The 19,803-nt window shown below is 44.9% G+C and overlaps 1 protein-coding gene across 1 annotated transcript in view; it reads right to left on the reverse strand.

The window, feature by feature from the left end:
• LOC109883181 (CUB and sushi domain-containing protein 2-like) overlaps nt 1-19,803 on the reverse strand; it is an 899,659-nt gene that overhangs the window by 104,089 nt on the left and 775,767 nt on the right. The window contains 6 exon segments of the mRNA XM_031794932.1: nt 9,048-9,221; nt 12,486-12,659; nt 12,907-13,080; nt 14,549-14,743; nt 15,448-15,633; nt 18,842-19,030. Coding sequence (XP_031650792.1) covers nt 9,048-9,221; nt 12,486-12,659; nt 12,907-13,080; nt 14,549-14,743; nt 15,448-15,633; nt 18,842-19,030 — 1,092 coding nt within the window.

Below are 19,803 nucleotides of genomic sequence, written 5' to 3' on the forward strand. Positions count from 1 at the left end.
TATTTGGGAAATATATATAAGGAAATAAATAGGCCATGGTGGCGAAGTAATTACAATATAGAAATTAAACACTGGAATGGTAGATCGGCAGAAGATGAATGTGCAGGTAGAGATACTGAGGTGCAAAGGAGCAAAATAAATAAATACCAGTATGGGGATGAGGTAGGTAGAGGTAGGTAGATAGATGGGCTGTTTACAGATAGGCTATGTACAGGTGCAGTGATCTGTAAACTGCTCTGACAGCTGGTGCTTAGTGAGGGAGATGTGAGTCTCCAGTGTTCAATGATAATTTTGGCAACTATGTCTGTGTTTTCTATCCCTTTTTTCCAAAACAGTTGAGTGTCTCTGACCAACTGTCTCCCCAACTTTCTCAGAATGATCTTCTTGACTCTAACCTGTCAGGCTTCAAGACGGGTCACCCCACCGCTCTTCTCTGTGTCATTGAGGCATTGAGGCACTCCAAACAGTCAAGCAGTTGACTCTCTCTCCTCTGTTCTCATCCTCCTAGATCCATCTGCTACTTCGACACTGTGAACCGTCAGATTCTCTTCTCTCAGGGCTGGGCGTCTCAGGTTCTGCACACTTTTGGATTGCATCCTAGCTGACAGGTCACTCCTACCAGGTGATGTGGAGAGGATCTGTGAGATGTGTTGTCATGTGGTGTTGCTACCATGCTGTGTTGTCATGTGTCACTGCCATGTTATTTGGTGTCTTAGGTCACTCTTTATGTACTGTTGTGGTTGTCTCTCTTGTCGTGACGTGTGTTTTGTCCTATATTTTTATTTTGATTGCCTTTTGGTAGGCCATGATTGTAAATAAGAATTCGTTAAGAAGAACTGACTGTTGTTAAATAAAACATTTAAAAAGCTGGTGCTCTCATGCATGCTTCAGTGTTGCTTGCCTCAAAGAGTGCATAGAAGGCATTTAGGCTGGTAGACTCGCGTCACTGGGCAGCTCATGGCTGGGTTTCCCTTTGTAATCCATAATACTTTACAAGCCCTGCCACGAGTGTCAGAACCGGTGTAGATTCCATCTCAGTCCTGTATTAATGTTTGCCTGTTTGATTGCTTGTTGGAGGTCATAATTTCTTAGAAGTGTCCAGATTAATATTCCGCTCCTTGAAAAGTAGCAGATCCCTTTAGCTCTGTGTGGATGTTGCCTGTATTCCATGGCTTCTGGTTGGGATATGTGCATAAGGTCAATGTGGGGACAATGTCATTGATGCACTTATTGATGAAGCCAGTGACTGATCTGGTACTCCTGACTGAACTCCTCAATGTCATTGGATGAATCCCGGAACATATTCCAGTCTGTGCTAGCAAAACAGTCCTGTAGTTTAGCATCTGCGTCATCTGAACATTTCCATATTGAGCGAGACTGGTACTTCCTGATGTAGTTTTTGCTTGTAAGCAGGAATCTGGAGGATAGAGTTACGGTCAGATTCACCAAATGGGGGGTGAGGGATTGCTTGGTATGCATCTCTGTGTGTGGAGTAAAGGAGTTTTTTTTCCCTCGGAAATGAAATGCACATGTGAAATGAGGTAAAACGGATTTAAGTTGAAAAGGTTTATAGTCCCTGGACACTAGGAATGCTGCTCCTGAATAACAATTGTCTTGTTTTCTTATGGCCTTATACAGCTCGTTGAGTGTGGTCTTAGCGCCAGCATCGGTCTGTGGTGGTAAATAGACAGCTATGAAAAATAGAGATATACTTTCTTTGTAAATAGTGTGGTCAATACCTTATCATGGCGTACTCTACCTCAGCAAAACCTTGGGATCGCACAACAGCTGTTACCGGAGGCAGATGTTCTATCTTGACGATGGACCTAAAACCCGGCCAGATGTCCATGTTGTCGTTCAGCCGGTGAAAGATACGTTCTGACCATAGTTCTTTCATGCTTTCTTTGTTTTAGTGTTGGTCAGGAAGTGAGCTGAGTGGGCATTCTATGTTGTGTGTCTAGTTTTCCCGTTTCTATGTTTGGCCTGATATGGTTCTCAATCAGAGGCAGGTGTTAGTCATTATCTCTGATTGGGAACCATATTTAGGTAGCCTGTTTTGTGGGTGGTTGTTTCCTGTCTTCTGTCTTTGTGCCTTTGCACCAGATAGGACTGTTTCGGTTTTTCACATTTGTTGTTTTATATTGTGTCATGTTTATGGTCTTTATTACTTAAACATGTTGAACAGTAACCACGCTGCGCTTTGGTCCGATCCTTTGTCCACAGAAGAAAGCCGCTATAAGATATTACATTTTTGAAAGTCCCCTTGGTAGGATGGTCTCAAACAGAGCTCATCCCGTCTATTCCTCCGGTTGTGTTCGTTTCATGTTAATTCATTCTGTGTCCCTGGTCCAAAATGGCCACCCCATTATAGCTGATTATAAATCCATAATAATATATATATTATCACCTAATGTTGTGATACATCTTTTTATAAACTTAAGTTCTTGTGAACATTACAAGTTTTCACCTCTATTTGCTATTCTATGGCCTGTAGGCTTGATTGACCTGAGCTCATACAACTTGTTTTTTTGTTAAAAAAAGCATAATGTATGGATTATTTTGACTACAACAAATACTCAGATTAAACGTATTATCACAGACTACTTCCTCCTCTAATGCATCTTCACTGTCAGTTGCCTGGCCTCTCTCCTCCTCAACAGTGTCATGATCAAAGATATGATCAAGAGCCTCACATACAGTATATTGTTTGGTCATTTTTTTATTTTACCTTTATTTAACCAGGCAAGTCAGTTAAGAACAAATTCTTATTTTCAATGACGGCCTAGGAACAGTGGGTTAACTGCCTGTTCAGGGGCAGAACGACAGAGTTGTACCTTGTCAGCTCAGGGATATGAACTTTCAACCTTTCGGTTACTAGCCCAATGTTCTAACCACTAGGCTACTCTGCCGCCCCAGCAGAATGAATCGTGAGCAAGGCCTCAAATAAGCTGTATATACCAGCGCTGTGAGAAAGTTCTATATATTATTGAAAACAATGTTGTGATTGTTTGTGAGAATGTGTGGTTCCTGTCGGGGAAAGATTCTATTGGGGAAAGGTTGCCGTGGGGGTTGCCATGGAAGTCAAGAAAGGGAGTGAGGTGTGTGTGTATGTGTGTGCTCGCTCAAACACATGTGCATGTGGGGGTCTGGGAGAGGAAGTATGTCCATCTGATACATGGGCATGTGCCTGAACTCAATTTTATAGACTAATTGTAGTCTCACCCATTAATGTCTAATGACCGGTCATCTTTTAACCGTTAACAACACAGGTGGACAACAGTTAAATAAAACACCCAAAATGTCAAAATCATCCAAATATATTTTGTTTGTTCAGATGTGTGTGGACAAAGTCATGGAACATAATGACAATCAGATTAAATGAACTACACTTTTTCAGAGAGAAAACGTGCAAATCGGTCCAATTCGACCTTGAACACAGCAGGAGGGTTAACCTCTGTCTACACGATGGCCAGTAGAACAGATGGTAGAGTTACCCACCCGGATCTGCGAATGACGGGGCGTTTGTTCCGGAAGCAGCACTAAATCTTTCTCCTTGCTCTAATAGAACTGTTATGGTTCTGCTAAATGCCTGTGTATAATATTAATGAACTCCTTTAAAAGCCTTTAAAAGCTTCTTCACTTCCAGAAACCAAAACAGCTACATCATCCTCAAATACCCTACACAACACTAAATCACCCACAAATAGCTGGCATAATGTTCTTATATATATATATATATATTTTAAACGCTGACCTTTAGCGCATATAATTTACAACCTGAGGTGGTAATCATCATTTATATACTCTATACATGTCACTGTTTAGCATAAACTAGCATAAGGCTTCGGATTAGGCTTCACATTGACTACGTATTGTCTAGGGGGTGTCCTATGAGCAAGGGGCTGGAGTAATGGTGATATTTGCAAAAACTTATTGAGAGAGAGAGAGAGAGAGAGAGAGAGAGAGAGAGAGAGAGAGAGAGAGAGAGACAGAGAGAGAGAGAGAGAGAGAGGCAGAAGTGATTAATCTCATCCCTGGGTGTCTCCCCAGAACATCGCCCACCTAGCTAGCTTGGAATACCATGCTATTGTTTGAGGAGAGTGCAGATTTTTGAACATGAAAAGTTATTAATAAACAAATTAGGCACATTTGGGCAGTCTTGACACACAATTTTGAACAGAATATACAATGGTTCATTATGGCCTTTCTCTTGCATTTAAAAAATGGTACAAAAAAAACTTGTTTTTCTTTGTTTTAACTTTTACCAGATCAATTGTGTTATATTCTCCTACATTCATTTCACGCTTAAAAAGTGTTTACTTTCAAATGGTCCCAAAAATCTGCATATCCTTGTTAGGGATGTCCTCCTCTTCTTCTGATGGGAGAGGCGAGAAGGATCGGAGGACCAATATGCGGCGTGGTAAGTGTCCATGGTTCTTTTAATACGAAATAGTACACATGAACAACTGAATACAAAAAACAATAAACGTGGAAAACCTAAACAGCCTTATCTGGTGCAAACTAACACAGAGACAGGAACAAATCACCCACGAAACACTCAAAGAATATGGCTGCCTAAATATGGTTCCCAATCAGAGACAAGTATAAACACCTGCCTCTGATTGAGAACCACTCCAGGCAGCCATAGACTATTCTAGACAAACCCACTAACCACAATCCCATGACCTACAAAACCACCTAAAACAAAACACACCACATAAATAACCCATGTCACACCCTGGTCTGACCAAAATAATAAAGAAAACACAAAATACTAAGACCAGGGCATGACACTCTGACTCCTTCAGGTCCTGAGCTACAGGCTGTTAGATTTGGGTGTCATTTTAGGAGAAAATTGAAAAAAAGGGGTGATTCCTAAAGAGGTTTTAAGGGCTTTATTGACATGGGAAACATATGTTAAGGGCTTTATTGACATGGGAAACACATGTTTACATTGCCAATAAAGCAAGTGAAATAGATAATAAACAAAAGTGAAATAAACAATAAAAATCAACAGTAAACATTACACTGACAAAAGTTCCAAAATAGCCAGAATAGAAAGAGGAGTGGGAGGCCCCGGTGCACAACTGAGCAAGAGGACAAGTACATTAGAGTGTCTAGTTTGAGAAACAGACGCCTCACAAGTCCTCAACTGGAAGCTTCATTAAATAGTACCCGCAAAACACCAGTCTCAACGTCAACAGTGAAGAGGCGACTCCAGGATGCTGGCCTTCTAGGCAGAGTTCCTCTGTCCAGTCTCAACGTCAACAGTGAAGAGGCGACTCTCAGGATGCTGGCCTTCTAGGCAGAGTTCCTCTGTCCAGTCTCAACGTCAACAGTGAAGAGGCGACTCCCAGGATGCTGGAATTCTAGGCAGAGTTTCTCTGTCCAGTCTCAACGTCAACAGTGAAGAGGCGACTCCTGGATTCTGGCCTTCTAGGCAGAGTTCCTCTGTCCAGTCTCAACGTCAACAGTGAAGAGGCGACTCCGGGATGCTGGCCTTCTAGGCAGAGTTCCTCTGTCCAGTCTCAACGTCAACAGTGAAGAGGTGACTCCGGGATGCTGGCCTTCTAGGCAGAGTTCCTCTGTCCAGTCTCAACGTCAACAGTGAAGAGGCGACTCCGGGATGCTGGCCTTCTAGGCAGAGTTCCTCTGTCCAGTCTCAACGTCAACAGTGAAGAGGCGACTCCTGGATGCTGGCCTTCTAGGCAGAGTTCCTCTGTCCAGTCTCAACATCAACAGTGAAGAGGTGACTCCGGGATGCTGACCTTCTAGGCAGAGTTCCTCTGTCCAGTCTCAACTTCAACAGTGAAGAGGTGACTCCGGGATGCTGGCCTTCTAGGCAGAGTTCCTCTGTCCAGTCTCAACGTCAACAGTGAAGAGGTGACTCCGGGATGCTGACCTTCTAGGCAGAGTTCCTCTGTCCAGTCTCAACGTCAACAGTGAAGAGGCGACTCCGGGATGCTGGCCTTCTAGGCAGAGTTCCTCTGTCCAGTCTCAACGTCAACAGTGAAGAGGTGACTCCGGGATGCTGGCCTTCTAGGCAGAGATCCTCTGTCCAGTCTCAACGTCAACAGTGAAGAGGCGACTCCGGGATGCTGGCCTTCTAGGCAGAGTTCCTCTGTCCAGTCTCAACGTCAACAGTGAAGAGGTGACTACGGGATGCTGACCTTCTAGGCAGAGTTCCTCTGTCCAGTCTCAACGTCAACAGTGAAGAGGTGACTCCGGGATGCTGGCCTTCTAGGCAGAGTTCCTCTGTCCAGTCTCAACGTCAACAGTGAAGAGGTGACTCCGGGATGCTGACCTTCTAGGCAGAGTTCCTCTGTCCAGCATCTGTGTTCTTTTGCCCATCTTAATATTTTCATTTTATTGGCCAGACTGAGATATGGCTTTCTCTTTGCAACTATGTCTATAACTTCCATAGAACACAGAGATAGCCTATAGGTCTATAACTTCCATAGATCTCAGAGATAGCCTATAGGTCTATAACTTCCATAGATCTCAGAGATAGCCTATAGGTCTATAACTTCCATAGATCTCAGAGATAGCCTATAGGTCTATAACTTCCATAGATCTCAGAGATAGCCTATAGGTCTATAACTTCCATAGATCTCAGAGATAAACGATAGGTCTATAACTTCCATAGAACCCAGAGATAAACGATAGGTCTATAACTTCCATAGAACTCAGAGATAGCCTATAGGTCAATGTGGCAGTAGGTCTATAAATGTCAACTAAGTCAAAATAGGCTGCATAAAGCCAACAAATGAAAATATCTCTCCTTGCTGTGATGGGATATTTATCAAATAAACAATCAAAATGGCATACAAATCACACAATGAAACAATAACAATGCTAGAATTGGTAAGATACAGCCATTCTGGAGAGAGACTGGCCTATATTTTCACCTCTCCCCTTCTTCCTGTCTCAACATTTGAATTTATACCCGAGCCACATTATCTTCAAACATATTTAAGATGTTTTTTAACTGACAGCCGCAACTCAGTAATCAGATAGGCATGTGGAGGCCACAAACATTACTGAGCCTCATTTTGGCTTGTTTTAAGGACATTACATCAAAGTTGGATCAGCCTGTAGTGTGGTTTCCACTTTAATTTTGAGTGTGACTCCAAATCCAGACCTCCATGGGTTGATAAATTTGATTTCCATTGATAATTTCTGTGTGATTTTGTTGTCAGCACATTCAACTATGTAAAGAAAAAAGTATTTAATAAGAATATTTCATTCATTCAGATCTAGGATGTGTTATTTAGTGTTCCCATTATTTTGGTGTTATCCCAGGGGTTCTGTCTAGAATGGTGTTATCCCAGGTGATCTGTCTAGAATGGTGTAATCCCAGGTGTTCTGTCTAGAATGGTGTTATCCCAGGTGTTCTGTCTAGAATGGTGTTATCCCAGGTGTTCTGTCTAGAATGATGTTATCCCAGGGGTTCTGTCTAGGATGGTGTTATCCCAGGTGTTCTGTCTAGAATGGTGTTATCCCAGGTGTTCTGTCTAGAATGGTGTTATTCCAGGAGTTCTGTCTAGAATGGTGTTTTCCCAGGTGTTCTGTCAAGAATGGTGTTATCCCAGGTGTTCTGTCTAGAATGGTGTTATCCCAGGTGTTCTGTCTAGAATGGTGTTATCCCAGGTGTTCTGTCTAGAATGGTGTTATCCAAGGTGTTCTGTCTAGAATGGTGTTATCCCAGGTGTTCTGTCTAGAATGGTGTTATCCAAGGTGTTCTGTCTAGAATGGTGTTATCCCAGGGGTTCTGTCTAGAATGGTGTTATCCCAAGTGTTCTGTCTAGAATGGTGTTATCCCAGGGGTTCTGTCTAGAATGGTGTTATCCCAAGTGTTCTGTCTAGAATGGTGTTATCCCAAGTGTTCTGTCTAGAATGGTGTTATCCCAAGTGCTCTGTCTAGAATGGTGTTATCCCAGGTGTTCTGTCTAGAATGGTGTTATCCCAGGTGTTCTGTCTAGAATGGTGTTATCCCAGGTGTTCTGTCTAGAATGGTGTTATCCCAGGGGTTCTGTCTAGAATGGTGTTATCCCAGGGGTTCTGTCTAGAATGGTGTTATCCCAAGTGTTCTGTCTAGAATGGTGTTATCCCAAGTGTTCTGTCTAGAATGGTATTATCCCAGGTGTTCTGTCTAGAATGGTGTTATCCGGGCGAATTGCATTTAGCAAAATTGAGTTGGGTGTTGTGTTCAGATGAATTACCATAATATAAATGTGATTTCTGTGTCTCTGAGCACAGTGGGTGGACGACCTAATGGATTCAGCACCTAATGCGTATGGGTCAGGTACATTTCTCTAATGGCCGGTAAACTCTAATCTTACCGGTCACGTTATCCGGGACAAATCTTCCTTACAGAAACCCTGAATCGCACACTGAATCCACTCCCATTGAAAAACTGGTACAAAAATACCCCCACACACACACACACACAGCTACACACACATATACACAGCTACACACACAACAACACACAAACATACACACACATACACACACACACATACACAACTACGCACACACACATACACAGCTACACACACATCTACACACAAACATACACACATACATACACAACTAAACAACTACACACACACACACACACACACACACACACACACACACACACACACACACACACACACACACACACACACACACACACAAAGCTACACAACTACACACACACACATACACAGCTACACAATAAACACATACACAGCTACACACACACACATACACAACTACGCACACACACATACACAGCTACACACACACACACATACACAACTACGCACACACACATAACTACACACACACATACACAGCTACACACACACACATACACAACTACGCACACACACATACACAGCTACACACACAACTACACACAAACATACACAACTACACAACTACACACACACACATACACAAAGCTACACACACACACACACACACACACAGCTACACAATAAACACATACACAGCTACACACCCACACACACACACTTCTCGGCCCCCAGACTTACTTTTACACTTGGGCAAGGTGTTGCTCCACTGTCCGTTGGACTGGCAGAGAGACTCCACCACCCCCTGCAGGATGTACCCAGAGTGGCACAGGAAGTGCACCACGCTGTTCAGGTTGAACTGTGTTCCCTGGGTAACGCCAAAGGTAGGGTTGCCCGGGTGACCGCATGTGATTGCTACGGACATAAATAAGACACAAATATCCATCACTATCAATGAACCTGAAATCAACTGTCAACACGAGCCAAAAACACATACATTATAGGACGACCGAAGACTACAAGCCCCCTGTAGGACGACCCAAGACTACAAGCCCCCTGTAGGACGACCCAAGACTACAAGCCCCCTGTAGGACGACCCAAGACTGCAAGCCACCTATAGGATGACCCAAGACTACAAGCCCCCTATAGGACGACCCAAGACTACAAGCCCCTGTAGGACGACCCAAGACTACAAGCCCCCTATAGGACGACCGAAGACTACAAGCCCCCTATAGGACGACCCAAGACTACAAGCCCCATATAGGGCGACCCAAGACTACAGAGCCCCTATAAGACGACCCAAGACTACAGAGCCCCTATAGGATGACCCAAGACTACAAGCCCCCTATAGGACGACCGAAGACTACAAGCCCCCTATAGGACGACCGAAGACTACAAGCCCCCTATAGGGCGACCCAAGACTACAGAGCCCCTATAGGACGACCCAAGACTACAGAGCCCCTATAGGATGACCCAAGACTAAAAGCCCCCTATAGGACGACCCAAGACTACAAGCCCCCTATAGGACGACCCAGACTACAAGCCCCCTATAGGGCGACCCAAGACTACAGAGCCCCTATAGAACGACCCAAGATTACAGAGCCCCTATAGGACGACCCAAGACTACAAGCCCCCTATAGGACTACCCAAGACTACAAGCCCCTATAGGACGACCCAATACTACAAGCCCCTATCTGATGACTCAAGACTACAGAGCCCCTATAGGACGACCCAAGACTACAGAGCCCCTATAGGACGACCCAAGACTACAGAGCCCCTATAGGACGACCCAAGACTAAAAGCCCCCTATAGGACGACCGAAGACTACAAGCCCCCTATAGGACGACCCAAGACTACAGAGCCCCTATAGGACGACCCAAGACTACAGAGCCCCTATAGGACGACCCAAGAATAAAAGCCCCCTATAGGACGACCGAAGACTACAAGCCCCCTATAGGACGACCCAAGACTACAAGCCCCCTATAGGACGACCCAAGACTACAGAGCCCCTATAAGACGACCCAAGACTACAGAGCCCCTATAGGATGACCCAAGACTACAAGCCCCCTATAGGACGACCGAAGACTACAAGCCCCCTATAGGACGACCCAAGACTACAAGCCCCCTATAGGGCGACCCAAGACTACAGAGCCCCTATAGGACGACCCAAGACTACAGAGCCCCTATAGGATGACCCAAGACTAAAAGCCCCCTATAGGACGACCCAAGACTACAAGCCCCCTATAGGACGACCCAGACTACAAGCCCCCTATAGGGCGACCCAAGACTACAGAGCCCCTATAGAACGACCCAAGACTACAGAGCCCCTATAGGACGACCCAAAACTAAAAGCCCCCTATAGGTCGACCCAAGACTACAAGCCCCCTATAGGATGACCGAAGACTACAAGCCCCCTATAGGACGACCCAAGACTACAGAGCCCCTATGGGACGACCCAAGACTACAGAGCCCCTATAGGACGACCCAAGACTAAAAGCCCCCTATAGGACGACCGAAGACTACAAGACCTATAGGATGACCCAAGACTACAAGCCCCTATAGGATGACCCAAGACTACAAGCCCCTATAGGACGACCCAAGACTACAAGCCCCTGTAGGACGACCCAAGACTACAAGACCCCTATAGGAAAACCCAAGACTACAAGCCCCCTATAGGACTAACCAAGACTACAAGCCCCTATAGGATGACCCAAGACTACAAGCCCCCTATAGGACGACCCAAGACTACAAGCCCCTATAGGACGACCCAAGACTACAAGCCCCTATAGGACGACCCAAGACTACAAGTCCCTATAGGACGACCCAAGACTACAAGCCCCTATAGGACGACCCAAGACTACAAGCCCCTATAGGACGACCCAAGACTACAAGCCCCCTATAGGACTACCCAAGACTACAAGCCCCTATAGGACGACCCAAGACTACAAGCCCCTATCTGATGACTCAAGACTACAGAGCCCCTATAGGACGACCCAAGACTACAGAGCCCCTATAGGACGACCCAAGACTAAAAGCCCCCTATAGGACGACCGAAGACTACAAGCCCCCTATAGGACTACCCAAGACTACAAGCCCCTATAGGACGACCCAAGACTACAAGCCCCTATCTGATGACCCAAGACTACAAGCCCCTATAGGATGACCCAAGACTACAAGCCCCCTATAGGACGACCCAAGACTACAAGCCCCCTATAGGATGACCCAAGACTACAAGCCCCTATAGGATGACCCAAGACTACAAGCCCCCTATAGGATGACCCAAGACCACAAGCCCCCTATAGGACGACCCAAGACTACAAGCCCCCTATAGGACGACCCAAGACTACAAGCCTCTGTAGGACGACCCAAGACTACAAGCCCCCTATAGGACGACCCAAGACTACAAGCCCCTATAGGACGACCCAAGACTACAAGCCCCTTTAGGATGACCCAAGACTACAAGCCCCCTATAGGACGACCCAAGACTACAAGCCCCTATAGGACGACCCAAGACTACAAGCCCCTATCTGATGACCCAAGACTACAAGCCCCCTATAGGACGACCCAAGACTACACGCCCCCTATAGGACGACCCAAGACTACAATCCCCTATAGGATGACCCAAGACTACACGCCCCTATAGGATGACCCAAGACTACAAGCCCCCTATAGGACGACCCAAGACTACAAGCCCCCTATAGGACGACCCAAGACTACAATCCCCTATAGGATGACCCAAGACTACAAGACCCCTATAGGACGACCCAAGACTACAAGCCCCCTATAGGACGACCCAAGACCACATTTACCTCAAAGCCACTATCTCTGGGTACCATATCATAGCCACTATCTCTGGGTACCATATCATAGCCACTATCTCTGGGTACCATATCATAGCCACTATCTCTGGGTACCATATCATAGCCACTATCTCTGGGTACCATATCATAGCCACTATCTCTGGGTACTGTTTAACCCATATCATAGCCACTATCTCTGGGTACCATATCATAGCCACTATCTCTGGGTACCATATCATAGCCACTATCTCTGGGTACCATATCATAGCCATTATCTCTGGGTACCATATCATAGCCATTATCTCTGGGTACCATATCATAGCCACTATCTCTGGGTACTGTTTAACCCATATCATAGCCACTATCTCTGGGTACTTACGGACACAGACAGGGGTGCGCCCAGACCAGCGGTGGTCCTGTTCACAGATGCGTACAGACACCCCGATGAGTCTGAATCCTGGGTTACACTGGTAGACCACACTACCTCTGTAGTTATAGTTCTCTCCTATGATCTGACCATTCACTATTGGTTCTGGGGTACCGCAGTGACCCGCTAGAGACGAGGGACAGAACAGAGAGAGACAAAGGATACAGTCACATATGCATACAGGGATATATTCTGTTTGTCATAAATAGGTCCTACATATATAGCCTTAATAAAACACAATGGTTGACCAAACACGATGTCTGGTTCTTTGTGAAAATAGCTTAATGTTAATTAAGAGAAGCTAAAATACAAAATGGGATTGAACTCGTTAAATTTGTTTGTAACTGTCTCTAGCTGGTTCTGGTTCTCTTACCGAGACACTGGACCTGAGATCCACTCCAGAGGCCATTGGACATGCACTCTCTGACCCGGGAACCAACCAGCGTATAGCCTGTGTTACAGGAGAAGATGGCTGTCGCTCCGAACACCGTCAGAGTCCCGATCTTATTACCATTCGGAGGAGTGCCCAGGTCCCCACAGGAGATTACTGAGGAGAGGAGAGGAGAGGAGAGGAGAAGGGAGGGGAACGGAGGAGAGGAGAGGAGAAGGGAGGAGTGGAAAAGGGAGGAGAGGAGAAGAGAAAGGAGGAGAAGAGAGTAGAGTAGAGTAGAGTAGAGTAGAGTAGAGTAGGGTAGAGGAGAGGAGAGGAGAGGAGAGGAGAGGAGAGGAGAGGAGAGGAGAGGAGAGGAGAGGAGAGGAGAGGAGAGGCATTAATATGTTCAACTTAGTTTATTTCATTTGGGAAATGGTTTTGATGTCATTCTTTTTGTTGGATGAAGGTTCATCAAGGCCAATCTCTCTCTCTCCTATCTGTGTTCATCAAGGCCAATCTTTCTCTCTCTCCTCTCTGTGTTCATCAAGGCCAATCTTTCTCTCTCTCCTCTCTGTGTTCATCAAGGCTAATCTTTCTCTCTCTCCTCTCTGCGTTCATCAAGGCTAATCTGTCTCTCTCTCCTCTCTGTGTTCATCAAGGTCAACATTTCTCTCTCTCCTCTCTGTGTTCATCAAGGGTAATCTTTCTCTCTCTCCTCTCTGCGTTCATCAAGGCCAATCTTTCTCTCTCTACTCTCTGGGTTCATCAAGGCCAATCTCTCTCTCCCTCCTCTCTGTGTTCATCAAGGCTAATCGTTCTCTCTCTGCGTTCATCAAGGCTAATCTTTCTCTCTCTGCGTTCATCAAGGCTAATCTTTCTCTCTCTGCATTCATAAAGGCTAATCTTTCTCTCTCTGTGTTCATCAAGGCCAATCTTTCTCTCTCTGTGTTCATCAAGGCTAATCGTTCTCTCTCTGCGTTCATCAAGGCTAATCTCTCTCTCTCTGCGTTCATCAAGGCTAATCTTTCTCTCTCTGTGTTCATCAAGGCCAATCTTTCTCTCTCTGCATTCATCAAGGCCAATCTTTCTCTCTCTGCATTCATCAAGGCCAATCTTTCTCTCTCTGCGTTCATCAAGGCCAATCTTTCTCTCTGCGTTCATCAAGGCCAATCTTTCTCTCTCTGCGTTCATCAAGGCCAATCTTTCTCTCTCTGCGTTCATCAAGGCCAATCTTTCTCTCTCTGCGTTCATCAAGGCCAGTCTTTCTCTCTCTGCATTCATCAAGGCTAATCTTTCTCTCTCTGCGTTCATCAGGGCTAATCTTTCTCTCTCTCCTCTGTGTTCATCAAGGTTAATATTTCTCTCTCCCCTCTCTGTGCTCATCAAGGCTAATCTTTCTCTCTCTCCTCTGCATTCAACAAGGCTAATCTTTCTCTCTCCTCTGTGTTCAACAAGGCTAATCTTTCTCTCTCTCCTCTCTCAACAGAAACCCATTGATCAGGTGAATTAGCATTGATAACGATTTCCATGGTAACTGTAATTGTGAACAAGCGAAATCAACTAAAGCATAACTTGGTTGAAAATAAAATGGCAGATTTTACAGCTCTACGATGTGTTGTGGAAGATGTAGATTCCGACTCACTCTCGCAGGCCGGCCGGGGCTCTGGGTAGTCCCAGGTGCTGTTGGCCTGGCAACGGATCATTCTCTGACCCTTGTAGTAGTATCCGGGGTCACAGATGAGCATCATCATGGCGTCGTACTGGCTCTGAGACCCGTAGATCAGCCTCCATCTCCCGTGATCCACCGCAGCGTGGCCGATGTCAGGGCAAGTCACAGCTGCAAAGGTCAGAGGTCAGATACACAGAGGTCACAGGTCAGAAATGACTAACTGAACTGGTAAGATGTGAAATTCCTACTTTCTGTCATCAAGACGCTGTATTACTTAGACGATGTATCAGCCATGTTTATCATAACGTGTGACAAACGTTGCTACTTCATTTTATTTTGTGGTCACAGTAAAATTGTAATTTTGTCTGGGAAAAAATAAATACAAATAGAGAGTATAATTAACATATAAACATGGCACAAGCTTGAAAAAAAAAGTATTCTAAATCAGTACAAATGTTGGAGGAAATGTAGCCTCCATTTTACCTCTGGGAACCCATGCTCCAATGAGAACGGACCAATGAGGCACCACTATACGTGTTCTCCAACCAATGAGGCACCACTATACGTGTTCTCCAACCAATGAGGCACCACTATACGTGTTCTCCAACCAATGAGGCATCACTATTCGTGTTCTCCAACCAATGAGGCACCACTATACGTGTTCTCCAACCAATGAGGCACCACTATACGTGTTCTCCAACCAATGAGGCATCACTATACGTGTTCTCCAACCAATGAGGCATCACTATACGTGTTCTCCAACCAATGAGGCATCACTATTCGTGTTCTCCAACCAATGAGGCATCACTATACGTGTTCTCCAACCAATGAGGCATCACAAATGTGAACTCCAACCAATGAGGACTACTCACGTATGCAGCGGGGCGGGGCCTCATTGGGGCTCCACCTCCCAGACAACTGACAGACGACTGACACGGCCAGGGGACTGGCCAATCTGAAGCCAGGGTTACACTGGTACATGGCCCTGGCACCAAGAGTGAAGTCCTGCCCGACTATACTACCGTTGACTGGAGGTTTAGGCATCCCACAGGCCATCACTGGAGAGAGAAGGAGGGAGAGAGGAAGGAAGGAGGAGGGAGAGAGAGAGAGACAGAGAGAGACAGACAGAGAGAGAGAGACAGAGAGAGAGAGAGAGAGAGACAGAGAGAGAGAGACAGAGGGAGAAATAGAGATAGAGACAGAGACAGAGAGAGAGAGAGAGAGAGAGAGAGAGAGAGAGAGAGAGAGAGAGAGAGAGAGAGAGAGAGAGAGAGAGAGAGTTTAAACAACATTACAAAATTGAAAACAGAGGTAGGGTTGGGAATGGATTTAACCAAGATGGAATAAGGGTTTATTTTACCCTCAGACAAAGCACCGTCAGTGACAAAACCCATAGCATAAAACTTCCCATAATGCTTTAGAGTAATCATCTCTGTATGCATAGAGCTTCTCTCACAACATGTCCTCACCCTGACCGGCATTATCATGGAGTAAACATAAGCTTGCCCCCCCCACCCTGTCTGCGCTCGGGTAAACATTTAAACATTACTTGTATGTGTCTCAAAAGGATACCCTTTTCCAGAGCACTGGTCCAATGTAGTCCACTACTTAGGGAATAGGGCGACCTAGAACCCTGTCAGTAGAGAGCTACAGATTACACCTGCAGTAGACTTTAGAAGCACAAAATGGCCGCCCTGCTGTTACCAGTTTCCACCTGCACTGCTGTTGTTGATACAGCATCGCAGCAACTGGTCGCCTGAGTACGGCTGTGAGGAGATTGAATACCTTCGTTTTGCTTCTGAGAAAAGGCATGCGTTTATAGGAAATTGTCTGTGGTTTTACAATGTTTAATAGATTGCTGCATATAGTGGCTTTAAGAGTAGCTGGGATTTCAAATGTCGTCATGTCTACATGACTTCCTGGTGTCTTAAATCATTTTTATGTCTTCTATCAAACTATCAATATCTTCCATTAAACAATCAATATCTTCTATCAAACAATCAATATCTTCTATCAAACAATCAATATCTTCCATTAAACAATCAATATCTTCTATCAAACTATCAATATCTTCCATTAAACAATAAATATCTTCTATCAAACTATCAATATCAACGACTGAACTACTTTTCAGAATTGAGCCTTAAAATAAATTCCATTAACAGTTCATAGATAATAATTATCGTGTTTTTCACGTCAATACAATAATCTCTCTCTATATATATATATCTTCTCTATATATATATATCTCTCCTCTCTATATACATCTCCTCTCTATATATATATCTCCTCTCTATATACAGTGCCTTGCGAAAGTATTCGGCCCCCTTGAACTTTGCGACCTTTTGCCACATTTCAGGCTTCAAACATAAAGATATAAAACTGTATTTTTTTGTGAAGAATCAACAACAAGTGGGACACAATCATGAAGTGGAACGACATTTATTGGATATTTCAAACTTTTTTAACAAATTAAAAACTGAAAAATTGGGCGTGCAAAATTATTCAGCCCCCTTAAGTTAATACTTTGTAGCGCCACCTTTTGCTGCGATTACAGCTGTAAGTCGCTTGGGGTATGTCTCTATCGGTTTTGCACATCGAGAGACTGACATTTTTTCCCATTCCTCCTTGCAAAACAGCTCGAGCTCAGTGAGGTTGGATGGAGAGCATTTGTGAACAGCAGTTTTCAGTTCTTTCCACAGATTCTCGATTGGATTCAGGTCTGGACTTTGACTTTGCCATTCTAACACCTGGATATGTTTATTTTTTAACCATTCCATTGTAGATTTTGCTTTATGTTTTGGATCATTGTCTTGTTGGAAGACAAATCTCCGTCCCAGTCTCAGGTCTTTTGCAGACTCCATTAGGTTTTCTTCCAGAATGGTCTTGTATTTGGCTCCATCCATCTTCCCAACAATTTTAACCATCTTCCCTGTCCCTGCTGAAAAAAGGCAGGCCCAAACCATGATGCTGCCACCACCATGTTTGACAGTGGGGATGGTGTGTTCAGGGTGATGAGCTGTGTTGCTTTTACGCCAAACATAACGTTTTGCAATGTTGCCAAAAAGTTCAATTTTGGTTTCATCTGACCAGAGCACCTTCTTCCACATGTTTGGTGTGTCTCCCAGGTGGCTAGTGGCAAACTTTAAACAACACTTTTTATGGATATCTTTAAGAAATGGCTTTCTTCTTGCCACTCTTCCATAAAGGCCAGATTTGTGCAATATACGACTGATTGTTGTCCTATGGACAGAATCTCCCACCTCAGCTGTAGATCTCTGCAGTTCATCCAGAGTGATCATGGGCCTCTTGGCTGCATCTCTGATCAGTCTTCTCCTTGTATGAGCCGAAAGTTTAGAGGGACAGCCAGGTCTTGGTAGATTTGCAGTGGTCTGATACTCCTTCCATTTCAATATTATCGCTTGCACAGTGCTCCTTGGGATGTTTAAAGCTTGGGAAATCCAATTCCGGCTTTAAACTTCTTCACAACAGTATCTCGGACCTGCCTGGTGTGTTCCTTGTTCTTCATGATGCTCTCTGCACTTTTAACGGACCTCCGAGACTATCACAGTGCAGGTGCATTTATACGGAGACTTGATTACACACAGGTGGATTGTATTTATCATCATTAGTCATCTAGGTCAACATTGGATCATTCAGAGATCCTCACTGAACTTCTGGAGAGAGTTTGCTGCACTGAAAGTAAAGGGGCTGAACAATTTTGCACGTCCAATTTTTCAGTTTTTGATTTGTAAAAAAATTTTGAAATATCCAATAAATGTCGTTCCACTTCATGATTGTGTCCCACTTGTTGTTGATTCTTCACAAAAAAATACAGTTTTATATCTTTATGTTTGAAGCCTGAAATGTGGCAAAAGGTCGCAAAGTTCAAGGGGGCCGAATACTTTCGCAAGGCACTGTAGATAGATAGATGTTTTCAGAGGGGTACGGGTGTGCTCCATGTCCTTACCTTGGCAGAGGGGTACAGGTGTGCTCCATGTCCTTACCTTGGCAGAGGGGTACAGGTGTGCTCCATGTCCTTACCTTGGCAGAGGGGTACAGGTGTGCTCCATGTCCTTACCTTGGCAGAGGGGTACGGGTGTGCTCCATGTCCTTACCTTGGCAGAGGGGTACAGGTGTGCTCCATGTCCTTACCTTGGCAGAGGGGTACAGGTGTGCTCCATGTCCTTACCTTGGCAGAGGGGTACAGGTATTCTCCATGTCCTTACCTTGGCAGAGGGGTACAGGTGTGCTCCATGTCCTTACCTTGGCAAAGGGGTACAGGTGCGTTCCATGTGTAGATCCCCTGGTTGGTGCGGGTGCAGGTGGCACTGCTCTGGCCAATCAGACGAAAGCCCTGGTCACAGCTGAAGCGCAGGGTACTGCCTAGCTTGGTGCCTGTCTGACTGTGGACTGTTCCATTGAGAGGGTTGCTAGGGGAGCTGCAGTATGACGCTGTGAATAAACAAACAACAACCACATTTAATAATTAAACAACCAAAACAATATTTTAATGTTCCAACTAAAAAAATGTAATAAACGTTTGAAAATCACAAATGAAAAAAAGACAAAGAGAGAGAGACAGAGAGAGAGAGAGAAAACAGAGAGAGACAGAGAGAGAGAGAGAGAGAGAGAGAGAGAGAGAGAGAGAGAGAGAAAACAGAGAGAGAGAGAAAACAGAGAGAGAGAGAGAGAGAGAGAGAGAGAGAGAAAACAGAGAGAGACAGAGAGAGAGAGAGAGAGAGAGAGAGATAGAGAGTGAGACAGAGAGAGAGAGAGAAAACAGAGAGAGAGAGAAACAGAGAGAGAGAGAGAGAGAGGAAAACAGAGAGAGAGAGACTTAGAGTGAGAGAGAGATAGAGAGAGAGAGAGAGAGAAAGAGAGAAGAGAGAGAGAGAGAGAGAGAGAGACAGAGAGAGATAGAGAGAGAAAACAGAGAGAGAGAGACTACCAGTGAGAGAGAGAGAGACAGAGAGAAGATAGAGAGAGAAAACAGAGAGAGAGAGAGAGAGACATACAGAGAGAGAGAAGAGAGAGAGAGAGAGAGAGAGACAGAGAGAGAGACAGAAGAGAGATAGAGAGAGAAACTAGAGAGAGAGAGAGAGAGAGAAAACAGAGAGAGAGAGAGAGAGGACATACAGAGAGAGAGAGAGAGAGAGTAGAGAGAGAGAGAGAGAGAGAGAGAGAGAGAGAGAGAGAGAAGAGAAGAGAGAGAAGACAGAGAGACA

The sequence above is a fragment of the Oncorhynchus kisutch genome, linkage group LG17, assembly GCF_002021735.2.
Source record: "Oncorhynchus kisutch isolate 150728-3 linkage group LG17, Okis_V2, whole genome shotgun sequence".
In the NCBI taxonomy this organism is placed as follows: Eukaryota; Metazoa; Chordata; class Actinopteri; order Salmoniformes; family Salmonidae; genus Oncorhynchus; species Oncorhynchus kisutch.